General features: G+C 38.8%; 2 protein-coding genes across 3 annotated transcripts in view; one reads left to right on the forward strand and one right to left on the reverse strand.

Annotated features, from left to right (window-relative positions):
• The window catches only part of LOC149647201 (uncharacterized), a 55,795-nt gene that overhangs the window by 15,345 nt on the left and 22,591 nt on the right, over positions 1 to 17,859 (reverse strand). The gene's annotated exons all lie outside the window — the stretch shown is intronic.
• LOC149647202 (uncharacterized) lies at positions 10,520 to 14,587 on the forward strand. The gene is made up of 8 exons (XM_089849711.1): positions 10,520 to 10,986; positions 11,070 to 11,813; positions 11,901 to 12,054; positions 12,139 to 12,179; positions 12,272 to 12,317; positions 13,365 to 13,423; positions 14,122 to 14,182; positions 14,244 to 14,587. The coding sequence occupies exons 3-8, from the start codon at positions 12,007 to 12,009 to the stop codon at positions 14,478 to 14,480; spliced, it is 492 nt and encodes a 163-aa protein (XP_089705837.1). The 5' UTR covers positions 10,520 to 10,986; positions 11,070 to 11,813; positions 11,901 to 12,006; the 3' UTR covers positions 14,481 to 14,587.

Below are 17,859 nucleotides of genomic sequence, written 5' to 3' on the forward strand. Positions count from 1 at the left end.
ACTCTTACTGAATTATTTTAATTGAAATAATTTATTTTGTTGTCATCAATACAATCTAACCGAAAGATTCAATAAAAAGTGAATAGCCCCAAAAACATTTACGTTAATTTTAGGATGAAACTTTTCTGTATCATAAAAATTTTATGACTGACCCCTGAAATATCAACGATAATTTAAGGAAGACCCCTGACACAACGGTAATATAAGCGCCATCTCGTACATATATATGGTGAAAATATTTTCCTTAACAAACTGGATATTTCCCCACATAAAATTTGACATGCATGGGCCTAGTTCATTTCGGAGGCTCCGCTTAATGAGAGCTAGTTCGAGAACGAAAATTTAGCGAGAATTAGCTACACTTGGTTTTGCAGCTATATTCTAAGCCTTTGACAGACCAAACCAGGTGTTTCACTTTATGATCAGCTCTCAGAAACCAGTGAAAAACTTATGGAACTTATCTTATCTATATTAAAACAGGAATAAAAAATCTATGTATTCCTGATTAAAACAATAGGAAGTTTCATGTGCCGACTTCTGTGCTTAAGGAATTTTTGTCAATAAGATAACGCAGCATAGGGTGCTTTTATGGCTAATGGCGCACTTCAGGATACAGCAAGGCCGGATTAAAGGGGGGGGGGGCTGATGTGGCACTGTCCCCCGGGCGCAAGGCTTGTTGGGGGCGCATTGAGTTCCCCATCCAACCATACTAAAAACTTGGGGATCGAGTAATTAAGCAAAACGTAAACATACCCCTCTCCATAGGAATATCATTGCACCCAACTTTGGAGGCTCATAACTCTGGTTCTACTAGAGATACGGAAATGTCCTTTGAGTACGTGTGCTCTATAGTCCTATTTGCCCCCATATAATCATACAAAAAACTTGGGGATCGAGTAAAAAGGGGCCTAGTAATTAAGCAAAATGTTCATAAACAGACCCTCCATAAGAATCGCATTACACCCAACTTTGGAGGTTCATAACTCTGGTATAGGGAGATGCCCTTTAAGAGTTTGAGTATGTTTTAGTCAGGGCTGGATGAAAGAGGGGGCTTGGGGGTCTGGCCCACTGGCGCAAGGCTTGTTGGGGGCACATTCAGTTAAACTATTCCCCCCTTAGCAACATTTGCTGTTCCTTTTTTTCGACTTAAGGGGGCGCACATTATCTCGGCCCCCGGATGCAAAATTGCTTAATCCGGCCCTGGGATACAGTATAAATTCCTGTATTATATTACAGTTTGTTAGATATCTGAACAGGGGTTTGAAAGCGCAAAAAATGTCTGAAATAAAGAAGCAGACAAAGGACTGTGTGCTGTGGTCATCGGTTAAGTGAAAGTCACTCTAGTCATGCTCTAGTGTTGTATTTCTATTTCAGGAACAACACTTTCGACGATCTCCGCTATCAGACTGGCTTTGATATCGTTTATAATAGCTTCTTACATCGTATCACAATGCATAGCTGGCAGTATTCTATCCAAGCTAACTCTTCCACCCAAGGGACGATATATTGAGGGTCTAGAGGACATTCTCAGATACCCGAACCTACCTTTTTGGATATTTAAAAATACTCCCGTTGACACGTTTTTCAAGGTAAACTACGTATCACGAAACCTATACGCGCCGAACGAGCCGCCGCGTTCGCCATCTAGCGGATTGTAGAAGAACAAATTGGTGGGAAAATGACAGCGTCTTTAAATGAAGCCATAGGGTTGTTGTGTAGTTACTTGTAGGAATTATTACTGAAATTCCCAAGAAGGGGTAAAATTTTACCCATTTTCGAAGTTCTAGAATTCATTGCATTAAAAGAAATGAATGAATTAACGCGCTTAAAGAGAAAAAGTAAGTTTTTAGGCTTTATATTGTGTAATCCCAACACCCAAATTAATTGTACACAACGCCTACGAGATGTAAATAGGTACAGTTAACCTCAAAAATGTGTCTGTCTGGAAGCACTTGCAAGCTAACTTAATTAACTTACAATATAAACATATTTAATTTGAACACTTACATAGATGGTAATATCATAAACTTGCTTATAGTTACAGAAGCTTCCCTGAGTTTGGTTTACAAACATCTCTTACGTTAGAAATGTGTTTAGTTTTTATTAGATTTTAGACTTTTCGAGGAGTAGAATCCCTAAAATAATTTTGTAAACCTTCCAATGCTAAAAATACGACGTATTTTACAATTGTAACGCTCAACATTTGTAAACTGCCAATCTACCATTCGCGAACTTCCCGCCAAGAGTTTTAAATTCAGTTCGCTAGAGGCGCTGCGTGCTAGGTAACCTCTCAATCCTCGGCGCGTATTGTCGTAGGTAACCAAATATTTTGAAAGTATGCCATTCGAGGAAGTTAGTACATCACCGTAAGCTATTTTGCTATAGATGCGAATTCCCATAGCTTGGGTTTATCATCAAAGGGACCGATGCCTAGAGCAAAATTTCACATAACATAACATTATACCTTAAGTAAACGGCACTTTTTTAAATATATATAAAAATATAAATTATCTCTTATTACAAAGTAATTAGCATTTAATTACTATTAAAAACAAGAACTTCCGCGCCGTTATTAGTTTTGTGGCGTCTGCTAACCCGAATCACTTAATGGTTGAATTCTCACTGGCTGAAACAGAGGTAAGAGGTAAGATTTAGAAGACGCCACTAAACCAATAGCGGTTGGCGCCGTAGACCTAGTTTCTATGACTAATTAAATAATAATAATCTAGCTTTATTTCGTGTCCATAACACGGTTAACACCCAGTGGGCTATATTTCAATGGGTCACGATTTCAATGCATAGAGATGTGGTGGCTAGCCCCTATGCCACAGCTAACCGACAGCGCCCTTTACTAACTATTACAATTAACCCCGGCAAGTTTTGATGGAAAGGAGAGAACGGGTTAGACCGCGGAGGAAAACTCCTTTAACAAGTGAGGAGAGAACTTGCAAACTCTACGCAGAAGAGTTTGTTCCCTGGTTTTTCACCCGGTGCCAAAGTCCGGGATTGAACCCGGACCCTATTGCTGCGAGGTGAAAGTGCTAACCACTTCACCACCCCACCATACTAAATGCTAATTAATTAGTAATAAGAGATAATTTATTTTTAATATATTTTCCCCTCAAATATTTCGAAAAAGGCCGCTTATTAGGCTTAGAAAAAATATATTGTTCGATGTTTGAGTTCAGTTTGGTGAATTGAGTTTTAAGAAATTAACGATGTTCCGCTGATTTTGGGTAGAAAAGTGCTTAGCAGTTATTATGGACGTAAAATTTCCTTCACTTGAAAGTGGTAGCGCAGAATTTGATTCTATTTCCACTCCTGTTACCTTTCTTTTAGAATGCGGTAGAGGGATTACCAAGAAAAGTGCTGAAAGAAAATATTGAGAGACACAATTCAATTCAAATGCACGGAGAAACACACTTGCTCGAGCAAATCGACTCCTTGATCAACAACCGACTAACTACATCGTTTCCAGTTTCTACAATATTAGAGGCTATGCCTTTATTTGGTATGTGCGAAACCTTTGAGCAAAAACTTCATATATCTCGTAAAAAAATATTTTCGACTCCATTGGCGTTTCCCATGAAAAAGAATGGAAATCCCTACATCGAACAGGTTTTTAAGAAAACGTGAGTTGGCTTTTTACTAAATTAATATTATCAAAAGCGGATTATGCTTCACACATAAAGTACGTAAGTCCCACTTTTCCATGGCTTTGGCCATAGATTTCATGACATTCCGAAAGTAAAAACTAAGCAGACGAACGAAAAAGCTTTTAACTAATCATAAGCCCCCTAACCGTAGATAGCCTCTTTAATGCCAGACCAATCAGCGATGTCTATTACTATTTTCTTGCATTGGATACTAAGCCCTGGCTAGGTATCAGCGGTATCCCGATTCCCGAGCCGCCGGCGGCTGGGCTCGCCGTGGCCTCGAGAACTGAAAAAAATCCTCGTAAAAAACAGATACACGGCGTCTTAAATAGTCCAAGCAAAAGCTACCCAGATTGATAAGATCTTCGTGCATTGCCCCCAAATAATCTTTGGTATTGTGAATAATTTTATCTAAAGAATATTTTAGACACCCTACTCAGTCTTTATAGTAGTTCCCTAATTTATGTACCTGGTAAATCGGTTCTTAAGGCGGAAGGATCGCAAGGATCCGAAGGAGCCGCGTTACCGAATTATGTTCCTCCGCGTAAGGGGAGGTCCTTTCCTAGGAGCTTAGAGAATATCGTGTAGCTGCCCCAGGCACATGTTACGTACTTCATGTGTAAAGCCTAATCGGCTTCTGATATTATTAGATCGGTCCGCCTTTCAATAGAGGGGGGACAATTTTTTAGCATTTTACTAACACGTGAAAGGCTCTAAAAAGACCGTTAAATATTTATTTTTGGAAAGAGGCATACGATCGCCCCCCCCCCCGAATCATTGACGTCAGCATCTTATGTAATACTCGTCAAAAGGGAATTATAGATTAACTAACGGCTAGGGATTGTTCTCTAACCGTGTTTCCCATGTATTTCTATCGCCAACTTCATGTTCCGAATTATTCCTTGATTCCCCACTTCATTTCCCCAATTTATTGGACAAAAACGGATGTAGATATAGCGCCATCTCTAGGCAAAATAAATCATTTTTGCGGATTTTAAAGATGATGGCGTCCAAATCTCTCGACGTAACTAAGAGGGAAAGACACGGGGGCAAAACATTGTCTTCCATCTCGCTTAATTCCGGCGCATGCGTTCTAGGAGCTTTGGGTCTAGAGAATGCGCAGAGACGGCTATGGGTCAGCCCCTTTGTCCCGGTACTCAGAGTTGCCTACATCGAACAGGCTATTGTCATTCCACTGATTTTTTTGCTAATGCTTCGTTCTAGATCTACTTCATCACAAGAAAATAATATATGTATAGCTCCCTATAAGTATGAAACGTAGTACATTTTCATACTACAGCATTTGCTCCCAAATCTGGCGCGCTTACGCTTTTACGCCCCGTGGGAGAAGTTTCGGTACTACGAGTAAAAGGGGGGCGAAGCCATCGCCGCCACCTAAGGTGTCCGCGAAAGGCACGATGGGCCGGGAATTTCGCCGCGCCCGTAGAGACACAAAATACTCCTTACCTCGCACCAGTGTAGGCGCTAGCCTCGTTAGTCAAAATCTCGCGCCATCTATTAATTTATTATGATAATTTTGACATGTACTTAATCAGTTATAATTATCATAATTAAAACTTCTAGACCTTTATCTATTTAATTAAAATATAAAATTTGAAAATTTTATAAAACAAATATTTCATGTTTTTAACGCCAAAAACTCTTAATAGGTGGCATTAGAAACTTTTTACAAATTTCAATGGAAGAAAACGCTGTTTTCATGGCTTAAATGGAGAGTTCATACTTATAGGGAGCTATATATTATTTTCTTATGACTTCATTTAATAAAATCCAATTTCATTTTCAGAATCCAGAGAATGTTCGAAACTGCTATATTATTTCGTGATCGAAAATTTAACTTCTGGGTTACTGAAGTTTGCTTGGCAAAAAACAAACTAGTTGATGAGTATGAAATCAAAATTGAGTTGAAGAATATTCTGCTGGCAATCATCTCTCTCTTTGCATTTAACATTTTAGCCTCCGTGTTATTAGCATTTGAACTATACAAATTCTAATAAAAGAACTATGAATCTTCTCCATGGTAAAAGGTGGGGTGGCGTAGCGGTTAGCGCTTTCGCCTCGCAGCAAGAGGATCCCGGGTGGGATCCCGGACTGTGGCACCGGGTGAAAATCTGGGAACAAATCCTTCTGCGTAGAGTTTGCAAGTTCTCTCCCGTTTGTAAAAAGGAGTTTTCCTCCGCGGTCTAACCCGGTTTCTCCTTTCCATCAAAACTTGTTGAGGTTAACGGTAATAGTTAGTATAGGGCGCTGTAGGTTAGCTGTGGCATAGGGGCTAGCCTCCACCTCTCTATGCATTGTAAAGGGACCCACCTGTAAATAAGCCACAGGCTTAGTGTGGAAATCCCTTCGTAGACAAAGCTTAGATTTTATTAAAAAGCTTCACTGATTTGATTTCCAAAAAATTATTCCTTAAAATATTGTAATAAATACCAGAAGTAGATACTGGCCTAGTCCAAACCAAAAAGTATTTACGCTGTATGTGATAAGTCGAACTTTTCATCAGATTTTGGATTAATACAGTTAAAGGAAACGTTCTGGTAACATAACTGATTTGACCTTATAAGAAAGGCCTTTTTCTAAATGTAAAATATTTAAAAAAAAAATATATGACCTCATATTAGTAAATAATTAGCTTTTACCAGAAGGGGATAATAGAAGAAGGATGACACTCTGTATCCTCTTAATGCTTTAGTTATGTAACGTCATTCTTCCCAGGCTCACCCTTTTTGTTTGCTTTCCCGCTCATAAACTGGAAATGGGCATCGCAAATCTATAACTGTTTGGCACTAAATCTCCAGCAATCATCCCTCAAACCTCGTCTTGACCCGGGTCAAAAATGCACAAGCGCGTCTTGCCAAATATTTAAACGCTAATAGAGTAACGAACGATAGGGGACGATTTATCGCGTATGTGATTCGGTTTAGTAACCTTGCTCTAAATGTTCCGATGTTGGGTAGAGTGACGTTACACTTACCCCGCTTTGTGGTACACTTCTCTCGAAGAGAAGTATTATATACTTCTGCTTTTACTTACTCTTTAAAACGAGGACTACAGTGGCGCCATTGTTTTAATGGTGTCTGCTAAACCAAACCTCATACTCTCTTGATCTTACCCTTACCTCTCTCAGCCTGTGGGAATTCAACCCTTAGGGTTAAGCGTTTCGATTAAGCAGACGCCACAAAACCAACTTTTCCATTACGTAATAGACCATTCCTGTAAATACTTGTAGAGAAACAAACGTGCAGGGGCGGAGAGGTGTCTTCCGACTCGCTAAGAGGCAACGCCAGATGGAGCCACAGTTCACTAAACGCGGGAGGCTAGGCAACTCGCTCTGCCTCAAGCGGTGCTTCTCAAAACATCTCTAGCCCCGGTTAAGTTCTCTTCAGCCATGTCAATAATGGAATGGTCTATAGCTAAACCGTCATTAAGCTTAAAGCTCATAAATCCAAATACGAAAGTAATGCTTTTTTAAAGGCATCAATATAGCGTACTGTATTAGCAAAATCTGTATGTTTCACTATACTAAAACTTGTATTAAAATATTGTGTAATGGGTATTAACAAAAACGGATTAATGTACTAAGAACTTCGGATCATAGTTTTAGCCTCTGGTACCATCCTCGCATACTTCATTGAGAAACTTCGTCTGCTAATATTTTTTTACTCCACCCACAAATTGTGTATATAGCGACTTCTAGTGGTCAAAAATGTCATTCTTATCTCCATTATCGTGGTTAAATAATTTTTTTTGGAATTGCGCCAATGGTAAAAAAGCTAATTGGACAACAATGCGATAAAACTCTCGATTTAGTGGATATAATATATATAATTGATGTTTCTTTAAATATCTGGTTTTTCTTTCTTTATACTAAAATTATTATTGTAGTATACTATATTTATAGAGTTGTGGCACCGCATGTTAAGTTGCCATAGTTCTTAACGAAGTGAAAGGCAGCTAAGTGCCATTACTGTATAAGTTATTATAAAGCTAGATTCCCACTCGACGGGACAACCTACAATTATTTGGTAAAGCGAATCTCGTGAAGAGATAATCGTCGCCTGACAACGGCCTCGATTCGATTATTTAATTAAACTATAAACCAAATTCTTAATAGATTGGTTTTATTCATAATCGGAGTGCTATTTTATAAACAATGGAAAAAACCCGAAAATTATAAATTTGCCGAGGTCATATTATAATGATTATAGTAATACTAATTCTAGTCACTAGAGGCCGCGCAAAAGTATAATCTGACCGGGACCATCTTGTTAAAATTATACTCAGTGTCATTTTGTCATAAGCAGTCGTAGTTATGCACATCGATTGCTGTTTAAAATTATTTATTTTGGGGGGGGGGGAGAGAGGGAGTTTTGCCTATTTAAAAAAATATCAATGGTCCACAGACCGCTTTACTTTAATAAAGAGCTAATTAGGGTATTTCAGCCCATGGGGCAAATATTATTACTGTACGGATCGAAAACTCATCCCCATAGGAAAATGTCATTAATTTTAACTTCATGTTGGGATTGTAATTGTAATTCTAAATGTAATAAAATAAATGTATTTCTCGTGATATCTCGTCATTTTCTCGTATATTTGAAGACAACCATAACAAGAAATACTTTCCATTATAACAATAGTATCTACACAACATAATTATACCATCAATGAAAGTTTTCCTATTTCGGAATAATGGTGTTATATATTTATATCCAATTTAAAAATAAACAAATGCGAGCATTAAGGTTTGTGTTGACGACATTTGAATTGGTTTCATGGCTATCGTGTGATAAACAAGAGTTACACGAAACTTCCATCAATACTAGATTATGTTGTCTGAAATTTGTTCAGCTCTGATGTCGATCGAATGAATGTACTTATTAGTAAGCTTGCCAATATGATAAACATTGTAAGTTTTAAACAAGGCGCCCATAACAAGTTTTGTTGACGACATTTGAATTGGTTTCATGGCTATCGTGTGATAAGCAAGAGTTACACGAAACTTCCATCAATACTAGATTATGTTGTCTGAAATTTGTTCAGCTCTGATGTCGATCGAATGAATGTACTTATTAGTAAGCTTGCCAATATGATAAACATTGTACGTTTTAAACAAGGCGCCCATAACAAGTTTTGTTGACTTCTATTTATAGATCAATAATAACAAACATAATGGCGTTTTCCCAAGGCCTCCTTCATATGCGAATTACTCTTGTGAACAATAAGTAGAGGGTAATTATGTACGATAGACACTCGCGTTAATCTAAATAATACGGCAAAAGGTATCTACATCTAACCACGGTGTTGATGCGCTACTCGGAAACTCGTCAAATCCGAAACATCATCAAATTTAGCTTTAAAATGCATTATGTGATTGTAATCCTAAATATAATAAAATAAGTGTATTTCTCTTCAAGTTTGGCAATTTTCTCGGACTTGTGAGGGGAAAAACATTCAAACGTTCAAAAAATGGTGGTAGGATCAAAGTGCAGTGACGATTTTGAGTCGAAAATTTTCTAAGATGTTTTTGCCTCAGACATGAACCATTAGATTTAAATAAGAAACTCAAGGACAACGCTAAATGAATTTTGGGGTCATCCCTTAAACACTCTAATCATAAATTGTAAGAGGTGGACTTTATTGACAAAATATCAAAGAAGATTTTCGAATAAAAATAAAAACCTTTTTAAAGGCTCGGCTCGAGCCGAGACGTGTCTTGGTTTAGTTAACATTTACGTTTAACAAAAAATTGCAACTACCAACTTGAGAGCGCCTAAAATGCCATCCCATGTTTAGGAATGCAGTGGTTCAGTAAAACCCGCTCGGTAAAAACTAAAAAGTGAAGATATCGATATGCCATGGGCCAAGAATAGTAAGAGGACTAGGCAGTCCCAAGCTTCTACGCGCAAACGATTTAGTCTTTCTAAAAAAACAGCCATCCCGTATCAGCGGGGGTTAAAATAGGCGAGAAACCGGAATTGGGGTCAAGCATTTCCGGCTACAGCCAACTTTGCGCGATCTCGGTTAGCCGTATTTCGGAGTATTGCCCTTTAAAAATGGCGGTTTTCCGAATTTATCTTGTTGAAACCCAATCCTTTGGCCAAGAACAGAGTTGCCAGATGGGTTGTTTACCGCCCAAATTGGGCTTCTTTTGGATCTATGTAGCGGGAAAAAAATGGTTGGGCGGAAGGCGGTTTTTTGGGCTGGTAAGGTTTCTGCCGGTTTCGGCCGGCGGTAAGCGCAATTACGCCGCATTTTTAGCATTGGAAGGTTTACAAAGTTAATTTAGGGATTCTACTCGTCGAAAAATCGAAAATCTAATAAAAAATTAACACATTTTTAAGCTAAGATATTTTTGTTAAATAAAAACGAAGTTAATACCGTAGTCTCTGGACAGTGTATCAGTGAAAGTACTGTAACTGTAACTAAACAAGTTTATGATATTACCATATATTAAATATGTTTATATTGTAAGTTAGTAAGCTGGCTTATTGTTAAAAAGACTTTCTGTATTGGGCGGAAATTGGGCGCTTTTTTGCAAAAACAAAAATTTTGTTTGGGCGGTAATTTGGGCTGATTTCTGCTTGGGTTGGGCGAGATCTTCAAAACTGATCTGGCAACTCTGGCCAAGAATAGTTAAACGGTACGGCAAAAAGGATAAAGTTAAGTATTTTAATTTTTCAAGATGGTTAAAAATAAGCTCTGCGCTTTACCTATCTGTAATATTTTTAGTCGCTACTTTCATAAACCGTACATAAAAGCCAAGCCTTTGCTATGCAAACAATGTATTGTATTTTCCGGATTCTTGAGCCACGTGATTTGACCCCAAAGAGTGACGAAGTTCTGGTTTCCGATAAATTGAGCCCATAGATCGCGCTACTAGTGGCCGTTTTTTCCGTTGGACGCCTTTTCGCGACCAGGTCTAGTCCTCTTACTATTCTTGGCCCATGGATATGCTCACGGTTAGAGGCGAGAGAAAGCAAATTTTCCCACGATTTATTTGATCTAAAAATACAACGGAACGCTATTGGTGGAGAGAAGAAAAACTAAAAGGAAAGCACTATTTCAGTGACCAAGCTCGCGAGTCGTAATGGTGCGATGCCTATCGGCTCGGCTCGACCTCAAAAAAGCTCGCTCGTTAATAGCTCTTTCCGAAAAAAAACCAATGGAATCCTGGGTAAAAGGTCCAACAGCAGTTCATTCGAGTCAGTTCGGTTCTAGCAGCAGCCAATCAAACCAAATTTACTCGCACAGTACTTAAAAAGGCCACTTTCTGTCGTATTTTTGTACTTACGAGTTTCCAGCTTTTGTAAGTTATTATTTATACCTAATTTTGTAAAATATTATCTATTTAAAAAAAGCGCTTAGCCTAACTATATCCCAATAATCCAGCGCCAGATGCCGCCCGTTGTCGTATCAGTGACGTTTATTCGTTGATGTGCGCGTGCTCAGGACCTTTTAAACAAGATGCCCCGGGCTCTGAAATTTTTTCGGAAAGGCCTATTAATCGAGCCGCCAAAGCTCGAACTCGTGAACAGTCCTTAACTTCGTTTTGTTTAACCACCTTTTGGAACAATCTGTGCATTGTAGCGAAATTTTGACCGACTTTAAAGGGACTGTCAAACGGCCGGCGGACCGTTGAATTTCATTTTGAAAAAATGCACCCCCCCCCCCACTATCTTTGACGTCAGCAGCTGCTGTAAAACGCGTCAAAGAGGAATCATTTCGTTGTTGTAAAGCAGTTTCTCACATCCGGTTTATAGCTCTGGTGATTGGTTGTCCCCACTCCCGAGATTCCGAGCCACTGTTGCGTTTGCTAGAACCGTCGATTGTAGCAATAGCAAAGGCGCTTTAATTGGTCCAATTGAATCACCTGCCGGATAAGGCTCAATAACACAAAAATAGTAAAATGCCTTAAAACTATTTTCCCTGAAAGAAAGAAAGACTTTCGTTTTAATTACCCTCGGGGGTATTGTGACGTCAATAATAACTTTTTTCAAAATAAGAATTCAACGATTTGCCGACTACTTTACAGACCCCTTAATTATTTCGAATGCTGCAGTTTGTTTATACGCAACATAATTACACCAACATTGAAACTTTCTCATTTTCGGAATAATGGTCTTTTATATTTATGTGAGATTGCATTTTGAAATCCATCTACCCTAGTAATCAAATTCGACCACTCAATTTTGTGTTAATGACTTTTTTATGGTTTCCTAGAGTCTCATGATGTGATAAACAAGAACTTTGGTATCAACATCGCTTGATTCTTTTATTCAAACTGACTTAAGCTCCGTCGTTGATGGGATGAACGCTCTCATCTGTGATGAAATACTTCATGCAGAACGTGATTTTCGACTCTTTAGCTCAACCCGTAAGATTCAACTCAATCACGATAATTACGTAATAATTTACTAACAAAAACATATGTCTAAAACTGTTCAATTTTAATTATTAGGGAAAGAGATTTTATTACGCCGAATGCATGCATTATTATAAGTAAGATTTGAAATATGTTCGTGGCATACAGTTTTGCCCTTCGCGTATGTTAATGTCAATAACGTTTTTAATTTTCAAATATCGTTTTACAGAGATAATTTTACGAAAAATAACAGCGTTTCCTTTTTTATCAATAATGTGAGTTTATTCGGAGCCCCCGAGATGATCTAGGCCCGTGCGTGTCGATTTTTATGTGGAGAAATATCTAGTTTCATAGAGGAAATCATAAGTTTATAAGATGTGTTCCATAAGTATGTCACTACCCATACTTCGTAATGTTAGAGGCTTAATGAGAGCTAGTTCAAGAACGACGTGAGAATTGACTACACTCGGTTTTGCAGTCCATCCTCCTCTTTAGTCTGTACTAAGCCTTTGACAGCGCCTCACTAGGCGTCGCTTTACGAGAATCTATGACGTTTCACCTACGTCACTTCATGACAAGCTCTCATTAACGAGTGACACACTTATGGAACATATCTTATAAACTTATGAGGAAATATTTTCACCCAATATATGTACTAGATGGCGCTTTTATTACAGTTGCGAAGGGGGTCTTCCATAAATTGTCGTTGATATTTCAGGGGCCAATTATAAAAATTTTATGAAAGAGAAATTTTTAAATTAACGTAATTGTTTTAGGGACTATTTATTTTTTATTGAATCTTTTGGTTAGATTGTGTGGACAACAAAATTAATTATGCGATTTTAACATTGTTGTTTTATTAGTAAAACAAAACTTCTTGAAGTTGCTAATTCACAGTTTTATTATACCATTAGAGGAATTTTTTTACTCCTTCGTAACCTTTAATTTTTTTAACTTTAGCTTTTTATCCTTTACTTCTTTGGTATGATTGTTTAATAAAGGTCTTCGGAAATTTTCTAAAACGTTTTTTTATTATCCTCGGCCTCGGCTTCACCGCTCTACGTCTATGCCTTGCCCAAATATTGTAGCAGTCGACGGGGTCACGAGGCTGAACTTATTTTAATTTTACGATTCTAAAAGCGCCCCCAAGCGAGAAAACACGGCGAACTAAATTAGTTAAAAAAATATTCTCGCTTCGCGATACGCACGGGCCTAGATCATCTCGGAGGCTCCGGTTTATTGAATAGAAATAACTATTTGTCATCGTCATCCACGAACTTAATTTCAAACTCATAAGTTGAACCGCATTTATGAAATTTCAGGAAAATTTTTACCAGAGAAATGAATATCATCAAGCAATATTTCTGTATTTGCTTCAAAGGTATAGAGTTTCTTTCGTTTTGTCAAGAAGTAATATCAAGAAGGGATTTATATAAGAAGACCTATTTCACGAGATTTTACGCTTCTACTCTTACGCCGATGTTAGTGGACAAGTAAGCCCCACCCCTTTCATGCCCGTCATTGCTCCGCGCTTTCCTATTGGATCCCGTGGGGATAGGTCATACAGACGCGAATGACGTATTCGGACTAGAGAAAAAACAAACGTCGAGCAAAGTAAACAGAAAATGGAGGCTGCCCGCGGTGCTGAAACGGTACGACGGTTGTTTTTAATTGCCGTTAAAGGTTTTGAACCTAATTTGATGGATTTTGATTACTTGTCTCTACGTGAAAATCGTTCTTTCTATAATTATTTCTAAATCGAATCAAGTGCACCATACTTATGATTTCGTGAGTTCCAAAAACCAAACCAAGGCTTAACGAAAAGGTAAAAGAGATAGATGGTGGAATTTTGGAAAACATAGAGTAAGATAAAATATTAAGTCCCGCCTCCGTAATCCGTATCCACCCCCCACCCATGAAGGGGGCATTGTAGACTATCACGCGCGCACCGGACGATATTTTAGGCCTTCTTATATAAATTCCTTCTGGTGATATCTAGTTTACTATATAAACTAAATTAAACTTCTTGGTTTTGTACTAAGATAAAGTTGTTAAACACGTGGTTTCATATAATTGTAGAGGCATCGGTGTGCGATATTGCAGTTTGAAACATGAGTATTATAATAAATGGCATCTTATGGTCAATGACTGCCAATGTCCTTTTTATGATTCAGCGGTTAACGTTTTCTTTTTGAACACAGGACATGGATTTTTACTTAAAGGAACTAACTGATAACAATTTTCAAGGCTGTGATGTTTCCTTTTTCTCGCCCTCTGCTTTGCCCGGGTTTGTGAGGGAATACAAGACGTTCTCGTTTCAATCCATATCCAAAGAACAAAACACCTATACCCTTGCTAACATTGACAATAATGTAAGCGTGCCATTCCCTTCTAATAAAATTATAGACCAAGTCCTACTCCTTATTTTTGTAAATTGAAAATTTCCTGATTGTTCTGCTACAAACAAAGCATAAGTTTATAAGATATGTTCCATAAGCATGACACTACCTATACTTCGTAATTCTAGAGACTTACTGAAAGATAGATCGAGAATGACGTGAGAATTGACTACACTAGGTTTTGCAGTCTATCTTCGCCTATTTCGTCTGTACTAAGCCTTTGACAGCGCCTCACCAGGCGTCGCTTTACAAGAATCTATAACGTTTCATCTACGTCACTTCAAAATGACAACTTCTCAGTAACCAGTGACAAACTTATGGAACATATGAACTTATGCTCGTAGGAACTATACGTTTTGCCACGCAAAAGTGTGGCTTTCAAGAGACTAAAATTGAAATGCATAAACGTGTTATTACCCAATTGTAGCACTGCTTGTATTGTTTTTAATTTTAGGTTTTGATTCTGATTGGATTTAGCGCCGTTGTCATTTCGGTCATTTTAACGATCGCGTCCAGACATTTATTGAATGGAATTTTTGATTTTGTTAAAAATGCGCTGCATAAGCTATGGAGTCTACTGCTTTTATTCTTAAACGAAGGTAATATCATAAATTGGCGTTATTCCTATTCAGCGCCACTGGCGGGAGGTCTGGAAATTACTCCCATAGAAAGTGGGTAACTTATGAAGGTTCGCAGAATCACCGTCAGATAGCGCGGGGCTCGAACTACTTAATCCTACGGGATTGGTTGAATTCTCACAGGCTGAGAGGGGTAAAGGTAAGGTAGGGGGTAAGAGGTTCGGTTTAGCAGACGCCACTAAAGCAATGGCTTCAGTAGTCCTCGTGCTTAAGTCTTATTAAATACAAATTATTTAGTAATAAGAGTTCGAGGTCAATTATTTTTAATGTTTTTTTCTTCTATATTTCTAAAAAGGCCGTTCTTTTAAGTGGGATGTTGCCAAAAACACAGATGAAAGATATCTTTTCTTCCCGCATCTATGAGTGCGTATCAGTGGAAAATAATTCATAATATCAAATACTTAAACTTGAATTCAATTGAAACCAAGATAAACCAGAGTGTTTCTGATAAGCATGTCATAAATTAAAGAGTGTGTGGTCAAACTGAGTGAAAAGTGTCAAAGAACATGGGGTCTACAACGCTTAGTTTCGGAGGTACGGGCCCCCAAACATTGACCCCCAAAACGTGAAAAATGTCACAAATGTGAAGTAAGACATATCAGCTTGCTCATCTTGTGTAGACAATTCCAATACCTTCCCATCTTAGAATACTAATGAGCCATTTTCTAGCAGAAGCGTATTATTAAAGGTAGAAGTGTGCAAGGACTGGTCAATAAAAGTTGGATCAAAGTGACAAACAAAGAAGAGTTTCCAGTTAATGTATTATTTATTCGTACGTGTACAAAGTTAGCAGCAGTTTTAGAGATATTGTTAAAAATGCCACACTTTTGGCATTAATGCAAACATGTGCCCGTCTAACGAACGATTCTTGGACATGTTGAAAGATGCCTGGTGTGTTTCGGATTGTTTCACACCTTTCAAGTATTCGTTGTCGCAAGTCGTCCACATCACGGACTTCAGACTTGTACACCAAGTCCTTTAGATGACCCCCAAAGGTAGAAACCATACGGATTCAAATCGGGAGAACTCGCCGGCTACGCAACTGGTCCTCCTCGTCCAATCCACCTCAAAGGAAATGTAGCGTCGAGATGTTCTCGAACCATACGGCTGAAGTGTGGTGTTGCCCCGTCGTGCATAAACCACATGTCACGTAGCAATGCTACCGGTATGTCCTCAAGTAGTTGCGGTAAAGTCTCTCTTAAAAACTCGAGATATGCCTCGCCATTTAGTCTGGGTGGTAGAAAATGAGGCCCTAATAAATGTGAGCCGACAATTCCGCACCACACATTTAAACTAAATTGAACTTGGTGACTCCTAACAGTTGTTGCATGTGGGTTTATCTTATCCCATTCATGGTCATTGTGATAGTTCAAAATACCATCACGGGAGAAAGATGCCTCATCGGTAACTAAAAGAGCGCGTGGGAATAGATGATCTTCATTTCTAGGCGTCTAGGATAATCTGCAGGGTTAAGAGCTTGCACCTTCTGAATGTGATACGGGTGAAACTGATGCCCTTTTAGAATTCTCCATACTAAGACCTGATTGACGCCTAACTGTCGTCCAACTTGTATGGTACTAGTTGATGGGTCATCCTCGAACATGGTCTTGTTCGATGTCCTCGATGCCTTCTTGAAGATCTCGTTCCCGATCATTTCGTGGTTGTAGTTGACCCGTGTCCGTCAAGCGCCGGTCAACAGCCTCGAATGTTCGTCTATCCGGTACGCGACGTTGCGGAAATTGTTCCTGATATTGTCTCCTAGCCTCCATAGAATTACCCCGCGCATGTCCATACGTACGATGCATATCCGCATATTCTGCATTAGTGTACACCATTATGTCACTACCCGAGGTTTAAGCGGCTCTGTGACTTTGTGAACAACAGCATCGTACTTAATACGAACCGACCGCAATTTTTACGATCTGAGTGAAATCTTATTGTGTCTTATTGTTTTACGTTCGCGTAAAAATCTTATCTGGCCTATGCTACATTTTCTTGGAGGTGGTTTGCACAAGGAGGAGAATTCAGAAAGTGCAAGCTCCATGCAGATTATCCTAGACGCCTAGACTTTTCCCGGTGGTTTGTGGCTAGAGTTGAAGATCAACTATTCCCACGCGCTCTTTTAGTTACCGATGAGGCATCTTTCTCCCGTGATGGTATTTTGAACTATCACAACGACTATGAATGGCGTCAGATAAACCCACATGCAACAACTGTTAGTAGTCACCAAGTTCAATTTAGTTTAAATGTGTGGTGCGGAATTGTCGGCTCACATTTATTAGGGCCAAATTTTCTACCACCCAGACTAAATGGCGAGGCATATCTCGAGTTTTTAAGAGAGACTTTACCGCAACTACTTGAGGACATACCGGTAGCATTGCTACGTGACATGTGGTTTATGCACGACAAGACACCACCACACTTCAGCCATATGGTTCGAGAGGTTCGAGAACATCTCGACGCTACATTTCCTTTGAGGTGGATTGGACGAGGAGGACCAGTTGCGTGGCCGGCGAGATTCTCGATTTGAATCCGTGTGATTTCTACCTTTGGGGTCATCTCAAGGACTTGGTGTACAAGACTGAAGTCCGTGATGTGGACGACTTGCGACAACGAATACTTGAAGGGTGTGAAACATTCCGAAACACACCAGGCTTCTTTCAACATGTCCAAGAATCGTTCATAAATGCTAATGGTGGGCATTTTGAACAATACCTCTAAAACTGCTGCTAACTTTGTACGTGTACGAATAAATGATACATTAACTGGAAACTCTTTTT

The sequence above is a fragment of the Phalangium opilio genome, unplaced genomic scaffold, assembly GCF_054372755.1.
Source record: "Phalangium opilio isolate 3A_F unplaced genomic scaffold, DU_Popi_V2 ptg000089l_1, whole genome shotgun sequence".
NCBI lineage: Eukaryota > Metazoa > Arthropoda > Arachnida > Opiliones > Phalangiidae > Phalangium > Phalangium opilio.